The sequence below is a fragment of the Anomalospiza imberbis genome, chromosome 10, assembly GCF_031753505.1.
Source record: "Anomalospiza imberbis isolate Cuckoo-Finch-1a 21T00152 chromosome 10, ASM3175350v1, whole genome shotgun sequence".
Classification (NCBI taxonomy): domain Eukaryota; kingdom Metazoa; phylum Chordata; class Aves; order Passeriformes; family Viduidae; genus Anomalospiza; species Anomalospiza imberbis.
Window position 1 is genome coordinate 1790280 of NC_089690.1, and position 16079 is coordinate 1806358.

The 16079-nt window shown below is 34.0% G+C and overlaps 1 protein-coding gene across 4 annotated transcripts in view; it reads right to left on the reverse strand.

Annotated features, from left to right (window-relative positions):
- Window positions 1-423: 423 nt before the first annotated feature.
- IFT80 (intraflagellar transport 80) overlaps window positions 424-16079 on the reverse strand; it is a 33902-nt gene continuing 18246 nt past the window's right edge. For 3 of the 4 annotated variants that reach the window (XM_068200192.1, XM_068200191.1, XM_068200193.1), the window contains 11 exons: window positions 14693-14811; window positions 12021-12095; window positions 10294-10457; window positions 9655-9719; window positions 9108-9243; window positions 8585-8732; window positions 8012-8183; window positions 5403-5492; window positions 5133-5305; window positions 3801-3924; window positions 424-1492 (listed from right to left, as the gene is read on the reverse strand). In XM_068200192.1, the coding sequence (XP_068056293.1) occupies window positions 1379-1492; window positions 3801-3924; window positions 5133-5305; window positions 5403-5492; window positions 8012-8183; window positions 8585-8732; window positions 9108-9243; window positions 9655-9719; window positions 10294-10457; window positions 12021-12095; window positions 14693-14811 (1380 nt within the window). In that variant the 3' untranslated portion in view covers window positions 424-1378. Of the gene's footprint in view, window positions 1493-3800; window positions 3925-5132; window positions 5306-5402; window positions 5493-8011; window positions 8184-8584; window positions 8733-9107; window positions 9244-9654; window positions 9720-10293; window positions 10458-12020; window positions 12096-14692; window positions 14812-16079 lie in introns of those variants that run through there. The other variant, XM_068200194.1, reaches the window with a different exon arrangement.

Genomic DNA, 16079 nt, shown 5'->3' on the forward strand with positions numbered 1-16079 from the left:
TCTGCAGCCTTCTGCTATTTATTTTTACTTAATACTGAAAATAACTGAAAACAGGTAAAAATACAATGCAAAACTTCGGACACCCCAGAAAAACCAGCTTGGAATTACAATCCCTAAAATCCCTGCCAGTAAAGTCATATAGGAACGTTTTCTCCTGAGAATATCCTGAAATTCAGATTTCATACCCAGGGTCATGACCGTATTTAGAACCTGGTGAAAACAAGGAATAAAAGTGCTCTACCAAAACATTTTGCTTTGTTTTCTATTTAACACCAGGATGCTCAGGACTGGATGTGTGTGATAAAAAATGGAGTTAAACACCTCTCCCATCCCTTCTGAACGTAACTGAAACACCCCAAATATTCTTTTTTTAGCACTCAGTGGAGATGCCCACATGCAGCAGCTCTCAGATACATTAAAACCTCCACTTTTCTTTGGTTTTATTAAGAAATGAATGAACTGTGCAAGAAAGGGTCACACAATGATTTACAAATATGCTGTATGTACAGATATTTAACATTTTGCTGGTAACATTTGGAAGATACATAATAAACCTTGTCAGTGATGAATAAACTGGTCATGTATTTATAACATGAAGAGAATGCAGCCAGCTGTGGGTGTGAAACAAAGGAAAGTGTATCTTAATGAAATAACATAAAATTAAAAAAAAAATATTTACAAATCAAGTGCTTTGGGCAGAAAAAATACATGAAATATTCTCTTATTATAAATATTGTCAATTTTACACATTACATGCTACAAATGCTGTTTGTTACTTCCAACAACCCTGAAAGAGCATTCCAAAGTATTTTAAACAAAAAAAAAAATCCTTTTACTGCTGAATGTTTTGCTCAGTGACAAACATGAGTTGCTGAAATTACCTGAAATAATCTATTAAAGAACTTACTAACAAATATGCATTCCCTCTACTGGGATTTGTACTTGAGAGGCTCAAGCTCCTTTTTTTTTGCATTTTCAGCACTTCCACTTTGCTAAATTTGTTTTAAGGCAATTGAAAGAAGTCTGGAGAGGTCCCTGGGGTTGCAGAAATAACCAAACTGCTTAACTTGGGGCTTAACTTGTGATTTCAGTAGAGGCAACCCAGGTTAAAGAATATTAATGGCAATAAAGATTTAAAATCACTAAAGAGAGGAACTGTTAATTCCCTTTTTTCTCATATATGTAGTCATTACTGGCACCAGAATATAAACCCAGCTCAAAATGAAAGGAAATAATTCCTCCTGTGTGTCACCCAAGGATTCAAATCCACAGAAATTCTCACTCCTGTGACCCACAAAATGTTTGCTGTGGCTTTTTTTTTTGCAACAAACCAGTATCAAATATTGAAGCAGCACTTTGAAGGTGCCCAAAATGTGAATTATTGCTGCACAGTCACACTGCTCCTCCCTGCAGCACTGGCTGCTGCCCGTTCTCTTTCTTTAGCAATTTCCATCTCTATTTTGGCTTTGATTTTATTCCAGTCCACTTCCAGCTGCAAGAAGAGAAAAATGAAACACACAGAGCTCAACATCAGAGAGAGCCAGGTCAGTTATTCAATTAAAAAATACAATTATTAAGTGCTGGGTACCCAAACTCATGGAAGATATGAAGGCACAGCTGAGTTCTAACTGAGCTTCACCTTTAAAATAAACCAAGCCTGAGCTATTTTAAAAAATCTCATTGTGTCTGGCAATAAAACACAAAAATAACCTGCTTCTGATTTAATTTTATGACATCAGTGTCCTGTTACTGAAAATTTAGCCCTGCATCATTTATTTATGTGATGTCTCCTCCAAGGAGCTGACAGGATATCAGACCAGTTACCTGCTCCAACAGAAATCAGACTCCTGCTTGGAACTGCCCTTCTGCATCAAAAAAAGGTTTAGTTTTAACCTTGGCATTTCTCCAGCTGCAGAGAATTGGCATTTTCTGGCTGTGTTTTGTGTCAGTGAAACCCCAGGCAAGACACACACCACAACATCACAGCACAAATGTGGGCAGAAAAGTTGTTTCTTCCCCAAAAAATGCTTGACAAGGAAAAAAAAAATGGATCATGGTGCATTTGATGACCATAAAAACACGTTCAAAAATGTCATTGTGCAGTTCAGTTCATGGCTGGAGAATTAACACTGGCAAAGGTGGGATGGGAGAAGAATTTCAAGGGCTGCACAGGGAATTTTCCTCTGTAATTAAGTAACAGAATAACAGGGGAGATTCTCCAAGAGGGAAAGTGAAATTAAACACCCACATTCTCAGGTGAAAATATAATAATAACACCTCAGTTCTAGAGGCATTGACTGGGTCCAGGGTTCTCAGGGTATGTGTAAGGAATTGAGAACCTGATATGCAAAATAAGCACGATTTTAGATCCTGCCTGGCTGCAGAAAAGAGAGGAAAAAACTCCTTATTTAAGCCTGAAGAGGTTTGAGGCTGTGAGAGGGAAACTGAGACCCTTTCTTATCCCTGAGAAGGAACAGCAGCACAAAATCTTGCTTTTCTTTTCAATTTCTTTCTGATGTTGCTTTCTGAGTCTGACAGGTTCCATGAAGAATTTAATTACAGCTCAAAATTCACATTATGTGGATCCCTCCTACTCACAGATCCAGCAAAGACCTCCAGCACCTGGATGTGGAAAAGGACTTTTTCCCTCCAGAAATCTCCTGAGTGAGAAATTCAAATTTCAAGAAAATGTCCAGATTTCCAAATCAAATTTCAGAAAGCTTCAGAATCTCCAAATTTCAAGACTGAGTAAGCTGAAAAATCATCCTGCTCACACCTTGTCACCGCCAAGGTGGGATTCCTTAGGAATCCTTCTGGAAACTACAGCTTCCTCCAGGATTTTTAAAAAATCAGGATTATCTCCAATGTCCATCAGAGGCATCAAGGAATTTCTGTGATTTTTGCTCTATAATGGGTTTTACAGAACACACAGAGCTGGAAAAGCTGCAGGATAAAAATGCTTGGATTCTGTGCTTTATTTGCTGTATTTTCCAGGTAAATTACTGTGGAATTGTTCATTAGGGGCTGACTTTTGCTCAGGAAATGAGACTCCTTAAAAGTGCTCAAAGCTAATGCCTTCCACTGGAAATCCAGCTTTAGTCCAAGTGTCCTGGGCAGTGTCCATGGGAGGATGGGAACTCCCAGCCCAGGTGTCCCCTGACCCTCCAGCTGCAGGGGACAAAAGGATTCCACACAAAGGAAAAGCCTTTTTGGGGCATTCCTCCCTCAGGATGCTGAGGAACAAGGAGGGGAGAGGACAGGAGGGAACTGCGCCTCTCCCGAGGGAAATGTGTGGAAATATTCCAGTGGAATCCAGGATCCAGCTGCTGACCTTCAGGACGTGCCCTCAGGATCTGTGAAACACTAATAAATTGATTTCCTGGTGATGCAGAGGCTTTCCAATAAATGTATACTGAACTGTTGATCGTAGTTTATATCAGAATGGTTTGTGGTTCATAAATATCCTGATTTCCTTCAAGGTTTGTCACTGTTTCTACCCATAAAATGCCAGAAAAAATGTTAGAAATATTTGAGAAACTCACTGAACCATGGTGAAGTTTAACTCCCTGTTTATAGAAAACAACCGTGCCTTCACCTGTGTGATCTTCACCAGATATTAAATCTGTATATTGTGAATCTTCAAATACAACCCATGCCCAGCTATTCCTGGCCAAGCAGCCCAATATTAGGCCAAAACCTGTAAAAATTCCACATCTCCGTTCACTTTTGAACCCGAGAAGGAAAGCAGAGGTGCACACCCACCCCACCCTCCAGCAGGAACCACCCCGAGGGACACTTACACCTTCCGCATATTGCAAAAACCTTTGGTTGGTTTCTTTTTTCCCAAAATCCTCCAAGAACTTCTGCCTGTAAGCCAGGACCGTGTCCACGTGTGTCCGGTGCTTCACTGCCAGATCCAGGGCTCTGCAATGGAGCAGGAACGGGCTGGGGAAATGCTCTGGCACCACCACAACCAGCCAGGCTCTGCAGAAACTCTGGCGGTGAGGACAGAGATCCCAAATCCAACCCCACATTAGGATCAGGAGGTTAAAAGTAGCCAGCGATGAAAAAAACCCAACAGTTATTCCCACTGACAACCTCATCACGTCATTAATTTAACCCCAGGAGGCTTTTTATTTCAAGGAAATGCAGAATATTTCAGGGTTTAGCACTAAAATAATCATGTTTAGTAACTTTTTTCTCGTCAGAAATAGGTTCTGAACACTCATAATATACATTAATGATATAGTCTACATAATATTTATAAATATTGTATAGGTGAAAAAGGTCAGACACTGGATTCATTTAATGAATTACTCACACTTGGTTTCTTCTCAGTGGCTTAAAACCACTGATATTTGATCTACAGAGAGTTTTTAGATAAAAGAATATTTTTTTCTAATATCCAGCTTAAACCTCCCCCGACACAGCCTCGTAACAAAACAAAATTACAGATTTGTGGGGGAAAATCAACCTTTTGCCTGAATATGTCAATATAACAGCAGAGAAATTAGGAGCAAACAACTCAGAGGATTCGGTCAGAAAATGTGGGGGTTTTGTTTAAATGAGAAATTCCTCCTTTGTTTTCTCAGCCTTAAATCATATTTTCTCCACCTACACAACGCTGGGAGCCTGGGTAGCCACAATTTTATTTTTAGCAACAAGACATTTCCAAGCAGCCCAAATTCCACAGCCAGTCTGGGGCATCCTCTGTGCTAGCAGTGATGAGAAAGCAAAATGTTATTTCAAAATGTTTCCAGGAATATTTTGGGCTTTTATCAGCAAATATTTGTATTTTCTAAATACAAAAATGCTGGTTTATTTGATTATTGTCAGGCTATGATTTAATTAGTTTTTTTGAAGTCGTGGGTGATTAAAAGATAAAAAATGAGTCAGCAATAAAACAACTGATGGGAATAATTAGGAAAACAACTGATGGAAAATAATTATTTATCACCAAATATTTGTATTTTCTAAATACAAAAATGCTGGTTTATTTGATTATTGTCAGGCTATGATTTAATTAGTTTTTTTGAAGTCGTGGGTGATTAAAAGATAAAAAATGAGTCAGCAATAAAACAACCGATGGGAATAATTAGGAAAACGTATTTTAATGGGAAAAAACCTCCTACCTTTCCCAGTTGTAAAGGTTAATGTTGATTTGGATAGCTTGGTAAACCAGGCCTGACTGGAGCAGGAGGGTCTCAGCCTCCTGCGTGTTCCCACTGAAGAGCAGCATGTGAGCCAGCCTGGACTCCTTGGAGGGCAGGTCCTTGATGGAATTGATGTACTGCACTTTGTCAATCTGCCCACGAGCAGGACAGCAAGGAAATTCATTAATCAGTTGGCTTTGCAAGGATTTCATTGGGGTTCAATGCCACTCCCTCACTGCGTTTCCTTACCTCGCCGATCGCTGCATAGGCAATTTCAGCCGTGCTCATGTCCTTGCTGGCCACTGCCATGGCAGCCAAACAAGCCCACAGGGTCTGATCCTGAAATTCCAAACAAAACCAACTTGGAAACCTCCAAATGTTCATCATCAGGCTGCAAACGACTCCTCAAAGCAGCTACACAAGGCTCAAAAATTATGTGTAATACTACATTTCTCTGCACATTTATGGCACTGTGCTCTAAGTCTCTTATTAGGAAATTATTAATTATTTCTCTGGACTAGGAATTAGAAAAACTTCATGGTAATAATACTATGACACCTTTTATTTCTTATTTTATATATTACTTTTGATTATATTTTTATATCTTATTTATTTATAAATTTATAAATAAATACATACATCTATATATATTTTGTTTATATATATTTATATATTACTTTTTAACCTTCCATTTATTATTTTATATATTACTTTTTATTATATTTTTATACCTTATTTATTTATAAATTTACAACTAAATATATAAATCTATATATTTTTATATTTATATATTACTTTTAACCTTTAAATTATTTTATATACTATTATTTTACATATTACTTTTTATTATATTTTTATACCTTATTTATTTATAAATTTACAACTGAATATATAAATCTATATATTTTTATATTTATATATTACTTTTAACCTTTAAATTATTTTATATACTACTTTTATTATATTTTATATATCTTATTTATTCATGAATTTATAAATAAATATATAGATGTATATTTCTATATTTTTATATATTACATTTTTACCCTTTTATTATTATTTTATATATTACTTTTATTGTTTCTGTGAGGGCATTTTGGGGTATTTTACACAACCTTGAGGAAAGCTCATGAACTCAGAATCTAGGAAGATCCTAAATTACATTTTGATGGATTTTCAAGCGACAACATTATGACAAAGACACACTCATAAACCGTATTTTAATATAGTTTAAGCTACAACATCTAAAACTCTATTCAGGCAGGAAAAATGTAATTTTGGACTTGCTAGTCCAGGAATTAAGGAGAATTTTGTTGAGTGGGTTCAGTAAGAAATGCGGAAATAAAGACTTTGCACTGTGCAGGTTTGAGAAGGATCACTCTTGACTGAAATCAGAATATCAGAATGAGCAGCTGCACTGAGGGAGCTCTGAACACATTCCCGTATTTCCCAAGTGACTTTTCCATCAGGACAAAGCCTCCTGCACGAAGGGCACAATCTGGGAAAATTCAGATTGTTCAGAGAATCAAACTATCTTAAAATCTTTGTCACATTCCCTTCCCACTTCCTTTTTATTTAGAAAATCAGGTGATAAAATGCTGAAAGCTCAGCCTGAAATTGTCCAGGAGATGAATTTTGTTTTTGATGGTTCCAAGTTATTTCTTGCTGTTTTTTCCCCCCTCAAAGAATTGACTCATTTTGTTAGTCCTGATTGGAAATACTTTCTACTCCCTACCTGGACTGCCAAAATCAAATTATCCTGACTTGGATGCTTAAATCAGGTGATGTGGACACTGCAAATAAAGATTCTGTTACAATTATTCTAATTATGCAACCCAAATTATCTGGATGTGAATTAATTTAATAATAAGTTACACAAATATCTGAAATACACATTTAAGGTACTAAACTTTTCTAGGAATAACTGGGAAGGAAGGTTTGAAAGGATATTGTTGTTTTATGAACTACCACACTCACCTCATCTGTTGCTGTTGTCTAAATAAAAACAAAAGAAAGCAATGGAAAAGGAAGGAAACAAAAAGAAGTGAAGTAAAAGATGCAAATTAACAGGTAATTGTGAAAATGTCACTTTTCATTGGTTATATTAAGGCTCAGACCTTAAAGTTAAAGGTTGGTGTTATTAAGGCCCAGACCTTAAATATTGGTTATATTAAAGCCCAGACCTTAAGTTTAAAAACTTTAAGTTTAGAACTGAATTCTGTGAGCACCTGTGCTCAATCCAGCTGGATTCTGGTGTGGCTAAAAATAAGAATTATTATTTATCATGGAACTTATGGAATTATGATGTTATGGCATTAACAAAACCACCTCACTTTCCACGAGTGACAAAAACGAGCGACAAAGCAGGCTGGGAATGAGCTGCACCATTTGACATGGAGAGATCACAACTGAAGAACACTTAAAACCATCAAAAATGGTTGTGAATATTGCCAAAAATCAGGGGTACCTTATTGTAAATGCAGGTGAAGCCGGTGGGAAGAAGTGATGATGTGTGACTCCAGCTCAGAAGCTGAATGGTTTCTTTATTGTAACTATGATATAATACATTAATATGCTATTTAAAGGAGATACTAAACTACAAACCTACTTGTTCTAACTCCCGTATCTAACTCACTCACAACTCCTGACCCTCTCTGAGTGCAGCCACAGGTGGGTTGGATTGGCCATCAGCTCCAACAATTCTCACCAGAACCCAGCCAAGCCATCACCCCAGGTAAACAATTCTCATTCCACATGGGAAAAACAAGGAGCAGGAATAGAAATGGATTTCTCTTTCTTCCCTCTGTGCTCCTCTGTGAAAAATCCTGAAAGAAAGAAGGATGTGCCCGGCACAGTACCTTGACGAACCTGCAGAGCCTGAGCCCGTCCTCCCAGCGGGCCGCGCTGGCGTGGCCGTGGAGGATGGCGGGGTAAGGGGAGACGTGCAGGTGCACCAGGGACCCGTCCGCCCTCCTGATGGTCACCTGGCTCCCCACAAAGCTCACTATCTGAGCGGCCGTGCTGAATTCGCTGCAGGAAAATCCAAAAAGAAGTTGGCATTTGTTTGTTTTGACAGGAAAAGGATTTCAGATCGGTTATTTGTGAGCTGTTATTTTGCTGCTTTTAATTTCCGACATCGTCGGAACAAATCTTTTCCGGGTTTTTTTTTTTTTTACAAAACCTGAGGTAAAATTTTACGAGAAAGAATTCAAACTTTGCTTTTACCTCCAGATGCTGCTCTGCTTTCAAACCCTGCATCACCATTTCAACCCTAAACTTTATCATTTTCCTTATAAACCCCTTTTTCCTCATTTGCCAAGGAGAATTTTAGAAGTTGCAAAGCCAGCTTTTACTTCTCCCGAGCACGATTTGTTAAGAAACGAGGGGAAAAGTTAAAATAAATCATATTTGGATTAAAAAGGATTTCTCACCTGGCATCTTTTTCATACAGGGTTTTTGGGAGCAGGTCTTTATCCACGTAGACTGTGTTGGGATAATACCAGACCGTGAACCTGGAATCCTGAATCCCACAGAGGATGTTGGAGGCGTCATTCCAGGCCATACTCTGCACCATTGTCCCTTCATTTATAGACAACAAAAATTATAATAAATGAATAAATAGATAAAGAAAGAAATAAGACATTTCCAGGAGAAACTTCAAAAGAAAGGGAATTATAACAGGGTGGTTATTCAGCATTTTTGGTCGCTTTTTTAAGGGTTTAACCCCAAATTTGTAGCATTTTAAAAGCTGCTTTGCATGGAACTGCTAGAAAAATAAGCAGAATTTAGATAAAATTTAGTGAAATTGTTTTTGCCTCTATCATGCAAAAGCCACAGGGTTTTTTTTTCAAATTCAATTTCACTATTAATAAAGCAAAATGTTGTCTCTTGTATTAAATATCAATTTATTTCCCTCCCAGCATCTTCCCAAACATGAATTTGAATTTTTCTCACCTATTTTGACAATCTTCTGCTCTTTCCCAAACCTTTTCACAGAGGTGATGAAAAGATCTCTGTTCTTATCAATAAAAGCTATTTTTCTCTCACTTGTCAGTCCTTTCTGGTCCAAAGCAATCTCCACAATCTCTGTCTGAAAAGATAAAAGAGAATCTCTGACTCTTATTTTGGAGATTTTATATTTGAACATTCAAATTGATTTTTTTCCTAAAAACAAGGCACAAAATTCTTGGATAAACCGGGATGGAAAAACACTTTGTGTGTGATTTCTCTAGGGAATAAATGATTCCATGGGGTTAGAATTAAGATTATTTTAAAGTCCTTTCCAACCCAACCCATTGCGTGATTCTGTGATTTCATAAACTGAGTTTCATGAAGATTAAAACAGTTCTGAAGACAACACAAAGCATTAAAAGTCAGCTGAAAAGCTCCTTTCTATTACGATTTTCAAACCTTTCACGGGTTTTTAGTCCCATCATTGAGGAAAACCATTAGTGATTCTTAATTTCTGAGTAAAATAAAGACATTAAAGCCTTCACTTTACCTTGTGGGTCAGAGGTTTTCCATCACCCAGTGGCTTCCCAGATAAAGCATCAAAGATGTAGATAACTGAAGGAAAATAATTGCATAGTTTATTAATAAAAGCAGAAGTTCTTAATGATTTTCCAGTGACTCCATTCTTTTTTGAGTGTAATTTAATGCAAGTGGCTGAAACATTCCATTTTATCCACTGATAACATGGGAGTTTTATCCAGTTTATCCACTGTGAGTTTTACCAGTGACTTTCACATGGTGGGGAAAAAAAATCTTCTAAAAAACGGAATTTTCACTTCCCATCCCTATTTTTCATTTCCTATCTCAAATGGGGCTTTCCAGAAATGACACCAAATTGTGATAAACGCCTGCACCCATAATCTAAATAAACCCACATTTCCAACATCAGATTGACTCAATCTTAACCCACAATTTCATCAAAGTTTAGAAAGAGAAAAAAATGGAAAATCCCATCAGGGAGTGAAAACTTACTCAATTCTTTTCTGTAAATATTCCAGGGATCAACTGGAAATTCAGAGCCAAACCATTCTCTTGAAGTCTTTAGATGTAATTTTGAGCAAGACCCATAACTTGAGTTCATTTTTGTTCTGAATGTATGTGTTTTTATCCTAAATAAAGCAGAATTTACCCTTCTCATCAGCCTTGTCCTTCACTGCCAGGGTGTCATTGCTCAGGGACACCGTCAGGGCGTTCAGAAGGTCTGTCCTCATGCCTGGGTATTTTGGAGAGGAAATCCATCTGCCTTCATAGGAATATAAATAAAGCCCTCCACCATCCACGAGAAGAAAATGCCTAAAAAATAAGAAAAAAAACCCCTCCAACAACAAAGAAGTAAATCAGTAAATAATATAAAAAATGGTATTTTCAACAATGGGAAATGTTTAATATCCTGCAACTTTTCTTCCAGCTTCCATCATTCCTAAGCTTTAAATTTTCAAGATATTCTGGAAGTTCTGTAAGGAAAAGTTTTGTTTTTTTAATGTGTTATCTTCTTCCAGGAGAAATATTTATTATGTCAAATATTTATGATTTTATCTGGGTATTTTTTGTTTATTTCTGATATTTCAATTTCAGCTTATTTTGTTCATTTTATATATAATGAACAAAATATAGCAAACAATACTATTATAATAAATAATACGATTAATATACTAATATTAATATACCAATAACAGCATATAATAATATTATTATAAGAAATAAAAACATTTATTTCTAATATAGATAACAATGAAATAAACGTATTTGTAGTATAGATAATAAATTATACTAAATAGATAGAGATAATATATTATACTATACATAAAAATACTATTATAATAAAACCATTTATTTCTAATACAGATAATAATGAAATAAACGTATTTATAGTATAGATAATAAATTATACTAAATAGATATAGATAATATACTATAAATAAATAATACTATTATAATAAAACCATTTATAATATAGATAATAATGAAATAAATGTATTTACAGTATAGATAATAAAATATACTAAATAGATAGAGAAAATATATTATACTATACATAAATAATACTATTATAATAAAACCATTTATTTATAATATAGATAATAATAAAATAAATTTATAGTGTAGATGATAAATTATACTAAAGAGATATAGATAATATATTATACTATACATACATAATAATATTATACTAAAACCATTTATTTATAATATAGATAATAATGAAATAATTTTATTTATAGTATAGATAATAAATTATACTAAATAGATAGAGATAATATACTATAAACAAATAATACTATTATAATAAAACCATTTATAATATAGATAATAATGAAATAAATTTATAGTATAGATAATAAATTATACTAAATAGATAGAGATAATATACTATAAATAAATAATACTATTATAATAAAACCATTTATTTCTAATATAGATAATAATAAAATAAATTTATTTCTAGTATAGATAATAAATTATACTAAATAGAGATAATATATTATACTATACATAAATAGTACTATTATAATAAAACCATTTATTTCTAATATAGATAATAATGAAATAAATTTATAGTATAGATAATAAATTATACTAAATAGATAGAGATAATATACTATAAATAAATAATACTATTATAATAAAACCATTTATTTATAATATAGATAATAATAAATTTATTTCTAGTATAGATAATAAATTATACTAAATAGAGATAATATACTATACATAAATAGTACTATTATAATAAATAAAACCATTTATTTATAGTAGAGATAATAATTAAATAAATGTATTTATAGTGTAGATGATAAATTTATTTATGTAATAGCTACATTATGTTCATGATGAGCATTTTAACAATTCCGGCACCTTTCTGCTTGGAGAATCAAACTGACAGTTCCTTCCTTCAGGTCAAAAATCAACGGAGTGTTCCAGTTCCTGGTCCTGCAAATAGAAAAAAATCAGCATTAAAATCCCTCATTTCCACGTATTTCGACACAGAGTTGGATTCAGCAAGCAAAACAAACATTTTTAATCCGCAGATGTTCCTAAAAGGAGTTTTTCCAGCTTCACGCAGCCTTTGGGAAGCCAAGGAACCCCGAGGAGCACCAGAGATGATGGAACAACACTTGGGCCTTTATTTCATCCCTTCACCGCAGCAGCAGCTGCCCCCGGAGGCTTAAAACCCAGCAAAACTGTATTTATACGGATTATTTTATTTGTAAAATATTTCAAAAAGATTTCTGACTCCCTTACAGCCATCTGCACTAGTGCCCACCGAGCAGATATTCCAGTGACTATTTCAATTAATTAAAAAGAAATGAGTTCTTGTGCTTCCAGTGAAGTTTCTGCCCCTCTTTTCCAGACAATGTGAGGAAGAGGAATTTATTTTAGTTATTTTAGTTATGTGTTTTTCACAAAAACACGTAACACTGCAGGGAAAAACAGCAAAATTATATTTATATGGATTATTTTATTTGTAAAGTATTTTAAAAGTATTTCTGTTTTACAGCCATCTGCACTAGTGTTCACTGAGCAGATATTCCATTGAATATTTCAATTAAAAATTAAAAATTAAAAAAATTAATAAAAAAATTTAAAAAAAAATTAAAAAGAAATTCATTCTTGTGCTTCCAGTGAAGTTTCTGCCCCTCTTTTCCAGACAATGTGAGGAAGAGGAATTTATTTTAGTTATTTTAGTTATGTGTTTTTCACAAAAACACGTAACACTGCAGGGAAAAACAGCAAAATTATATTTATATGGATTATTTTATTTGTAAAGTATTTTAAAAATATTTCTGTTTTACAGCCATCTGCACTAGTGTTCACTGAGCAGATATTCCATTGACTATATCAATTAAAAATAAAATTTAAAAAAATTAAAAAGAAATTCATTCTTGTGCTTCCAGTGAAGTTTCTGCCCCTCTTTTCCAAACAATGTGAGGAAGAGGAATTTATTTTAGTTATTTTAGTTATGTGTTTTTCACAAAAACACGTAACACTGCAGGGAAAAACAGCAAAATTATATTTATATGGATTATTTTATTTGTAAAGTATTTTAAAAGTATTTCTGTTTTACAGCCATCTGCACTAGTGTTCATTGAGCAGATATTCCATTGACTATATCAATTAAAAATAAAAAATTTAAAAATTAATAAAAAAATTAAAAAAAAAAATTAAAAAGAAATTCATTCTTGTGCTTCCAGTGAAGTTTCTGCCCCTCTTTTCCAGACAATGTGAGGAAGAGGAATTTATTTTAGTTATTTTAGTTATGTGTTTTTCACAAAAACACGTAACACTGCAGGGAAAAACAGCAAAATTATATTTATATGGATTATTTTATTTGTAAAGTATTTTAAAAGTATTTCTGTTTTACAGCCATCTGCACTAGTGTTCATTGAGCAGATATTCCATTGACTATATCAATTAAAAATAAAATTAAAAAGAAATTCATTCTTGTGCTTCCAGTGAAGTTTCTGCCCCTCTTTTCCAAACAATGTGAGGAAGAGAAATTTGCTTTACTCACAAAAACACGTAACACCACAGGGAAAAAATAGCAAAATTATATTTATATGGATTATTTTGTTTTAAAAATATTTTTAAAGTATTTCTGACTCTTTTACAGTGATCTGCAGCAGTGTTCACTGAGCAGATATTCCACTGACTATATCAATTAATTAAAAAAAATGTAAATAAATTCATTCTTGTGCTTACAGTGAAGTTTCTGCCACTTTTCCAAACAACGTGAGGAAGAGGAATTTATTTTACTCATGAAAACACATAAAACTGCAGGGAAAAATTAGCAAAATCATATTTATATGGATTATTTTATTTGTAAATATTTCTGTATTGCAGCAATCTGCACTAGTGTTCACTGAGCAGATATTCCACTGAATATTTCAATTAAAAATTAAAAAAATAGAAAATAAAAATATTTTAAAATAAGTGAATTCTTGAGCTTCCAGTGAAGTTTCTGCCACTTTTCCAAACAATGTGAGGAAGAGGAATTAGCTTTACTCACAAAAACATGTAACACTGCATGCAAAAAAATAGCAAAATTATATGGATTATTTAATTTTTAAAATATTTCTGTTTTACAGTGATTTATACTAGCCTTCACTGAGCAGATATTCCATCGAATATTTCAATTAAAAATATAATTAAAAAAAAAAAAAGAAAATAAATTCATTCTTGTTCTTCCAATGAAGTTTCTGCCACTCTTCCAAACAACGTGTGGAAGAGGAATTTATTTTAGTTATTTTTGTTATGTGTTTTTCACAAAAACATGTAACACTGCAGGGAAAAAATAGCAAAATTGTATTTATACGGATTATTTTATTTGTAAAATATTTCTGTTTTACAGTGATTTATACTCGCCTTCACTGAGCAGACATTCCACTGAATATTTCAGTTATTTATAAATATTTTTTTTTAATAAATAAAAAATAAAAATATGCAAAAAGAAATGAAATCTTGTGCTTCCAATGAAGTTTCTGCCACTTTTCCAAAGAGCGTGAGGAAGAGGAATGCGCTTTACTCACGAAAACACGTAGCACTGCAGGGAAGTGGAGGCCACCAAATATCCATAATTCAGGGAGGCTTTAATGACCCTGTCCCGGAATTCCAGCAAATCCACGGCGTCGTCGATGACATTGTGCACCTGAGCACAGGGAAACGGCCATGGAATTACACTGAAGAATGAAATTCCACTGAAGTCACCAAATATCCCTGCTGAGAAAGCAGCTTGAACCCTGAATATTGTTTTGTTAAATTTGTTGGATATATTGAAGTAGATAAGGTATAACTATTATGATAGTTAATATATATATGTTTATTTTTAAAGGTTTTTTATAATGGTGTACGGTTTAGTTAATTAAATTATTGAAATATGATTTTGAGTTTGTATTTTTATATTTAATATACAATATAAATATTTTATATTTGTGTTTTGAGATTATATTTTTAACTAGACAGGTCTGAAAAATTGCCATTTTAAGATCGTTCATCTGTTGATGAACTGAGTGTTTGAAATGAACACGTCAATGTTTATTTCATTGTTATTTAATTAAATTTCAGTGTTATTCAAACAAACACTTCATCCAAACGATCCAGCAATATCCAGCATTGGGATGAAGATGCTGCTGGAATTTTTAGGATTCCACAGCTGGAAGCACAGGAAATTCAGGAGATGGGCTGGGTGAGCAGCTTGTGGTCTTGTTATTCTGCTTAAAATTTGCTCAACAAAATCAGAATTTGCCTCAGATTTTTCAGCTCAGATATTTGAGAGAGCTAAAAATCCAAGGGGGGGACCTTAAACAAAAATTATTCTGGTTTTGTGTGGGGTTTTGGGGTTTTTTTTGAAGATGCCACCATTCTGAGGGTGGTAACTTCCTTCCATTATGCACCAACTGCAAACCATGGACTGACCTCAATTATTCCAAGAGCCTGGAAACCATTTCCAAGGATATTTTAATTGCCATGCCCACCACAGCATCACTAATTAACTTTGCCATTGTAATACTCAGGAAAAAAATCCATCTGCAAGTTTTTTGTAGGATTTTGTAGGATTTTCCTACATAATATATAGCAATAAAATCACTGTAAATGAATGCAAATTAAAAATGAGTCAAGGTTAGCTACATCTCCTCACTCTTTGAATTTAAAAAGGGAATTCAAACCCCATGGAGATCATTCCCAAGTGCATCTGGAACGAGTCGACGTCTGGGAATGAGGGGAAAATTGGGAATTTTGAGCTGATTTGTGCTGTGTGTTCCCAGACACTGACTCACAGCATCCCACCCACAGCCCAACCCCAAATCCAGCCCTGCTGCTGCTCCAGCTCTTCCCAGTTCCAAACCCAACATGAAAGAAAATGAAAAAAAAAAACCATTGAAGGGTCTCATCAGGAATTTAGGAACTTGATGCTGA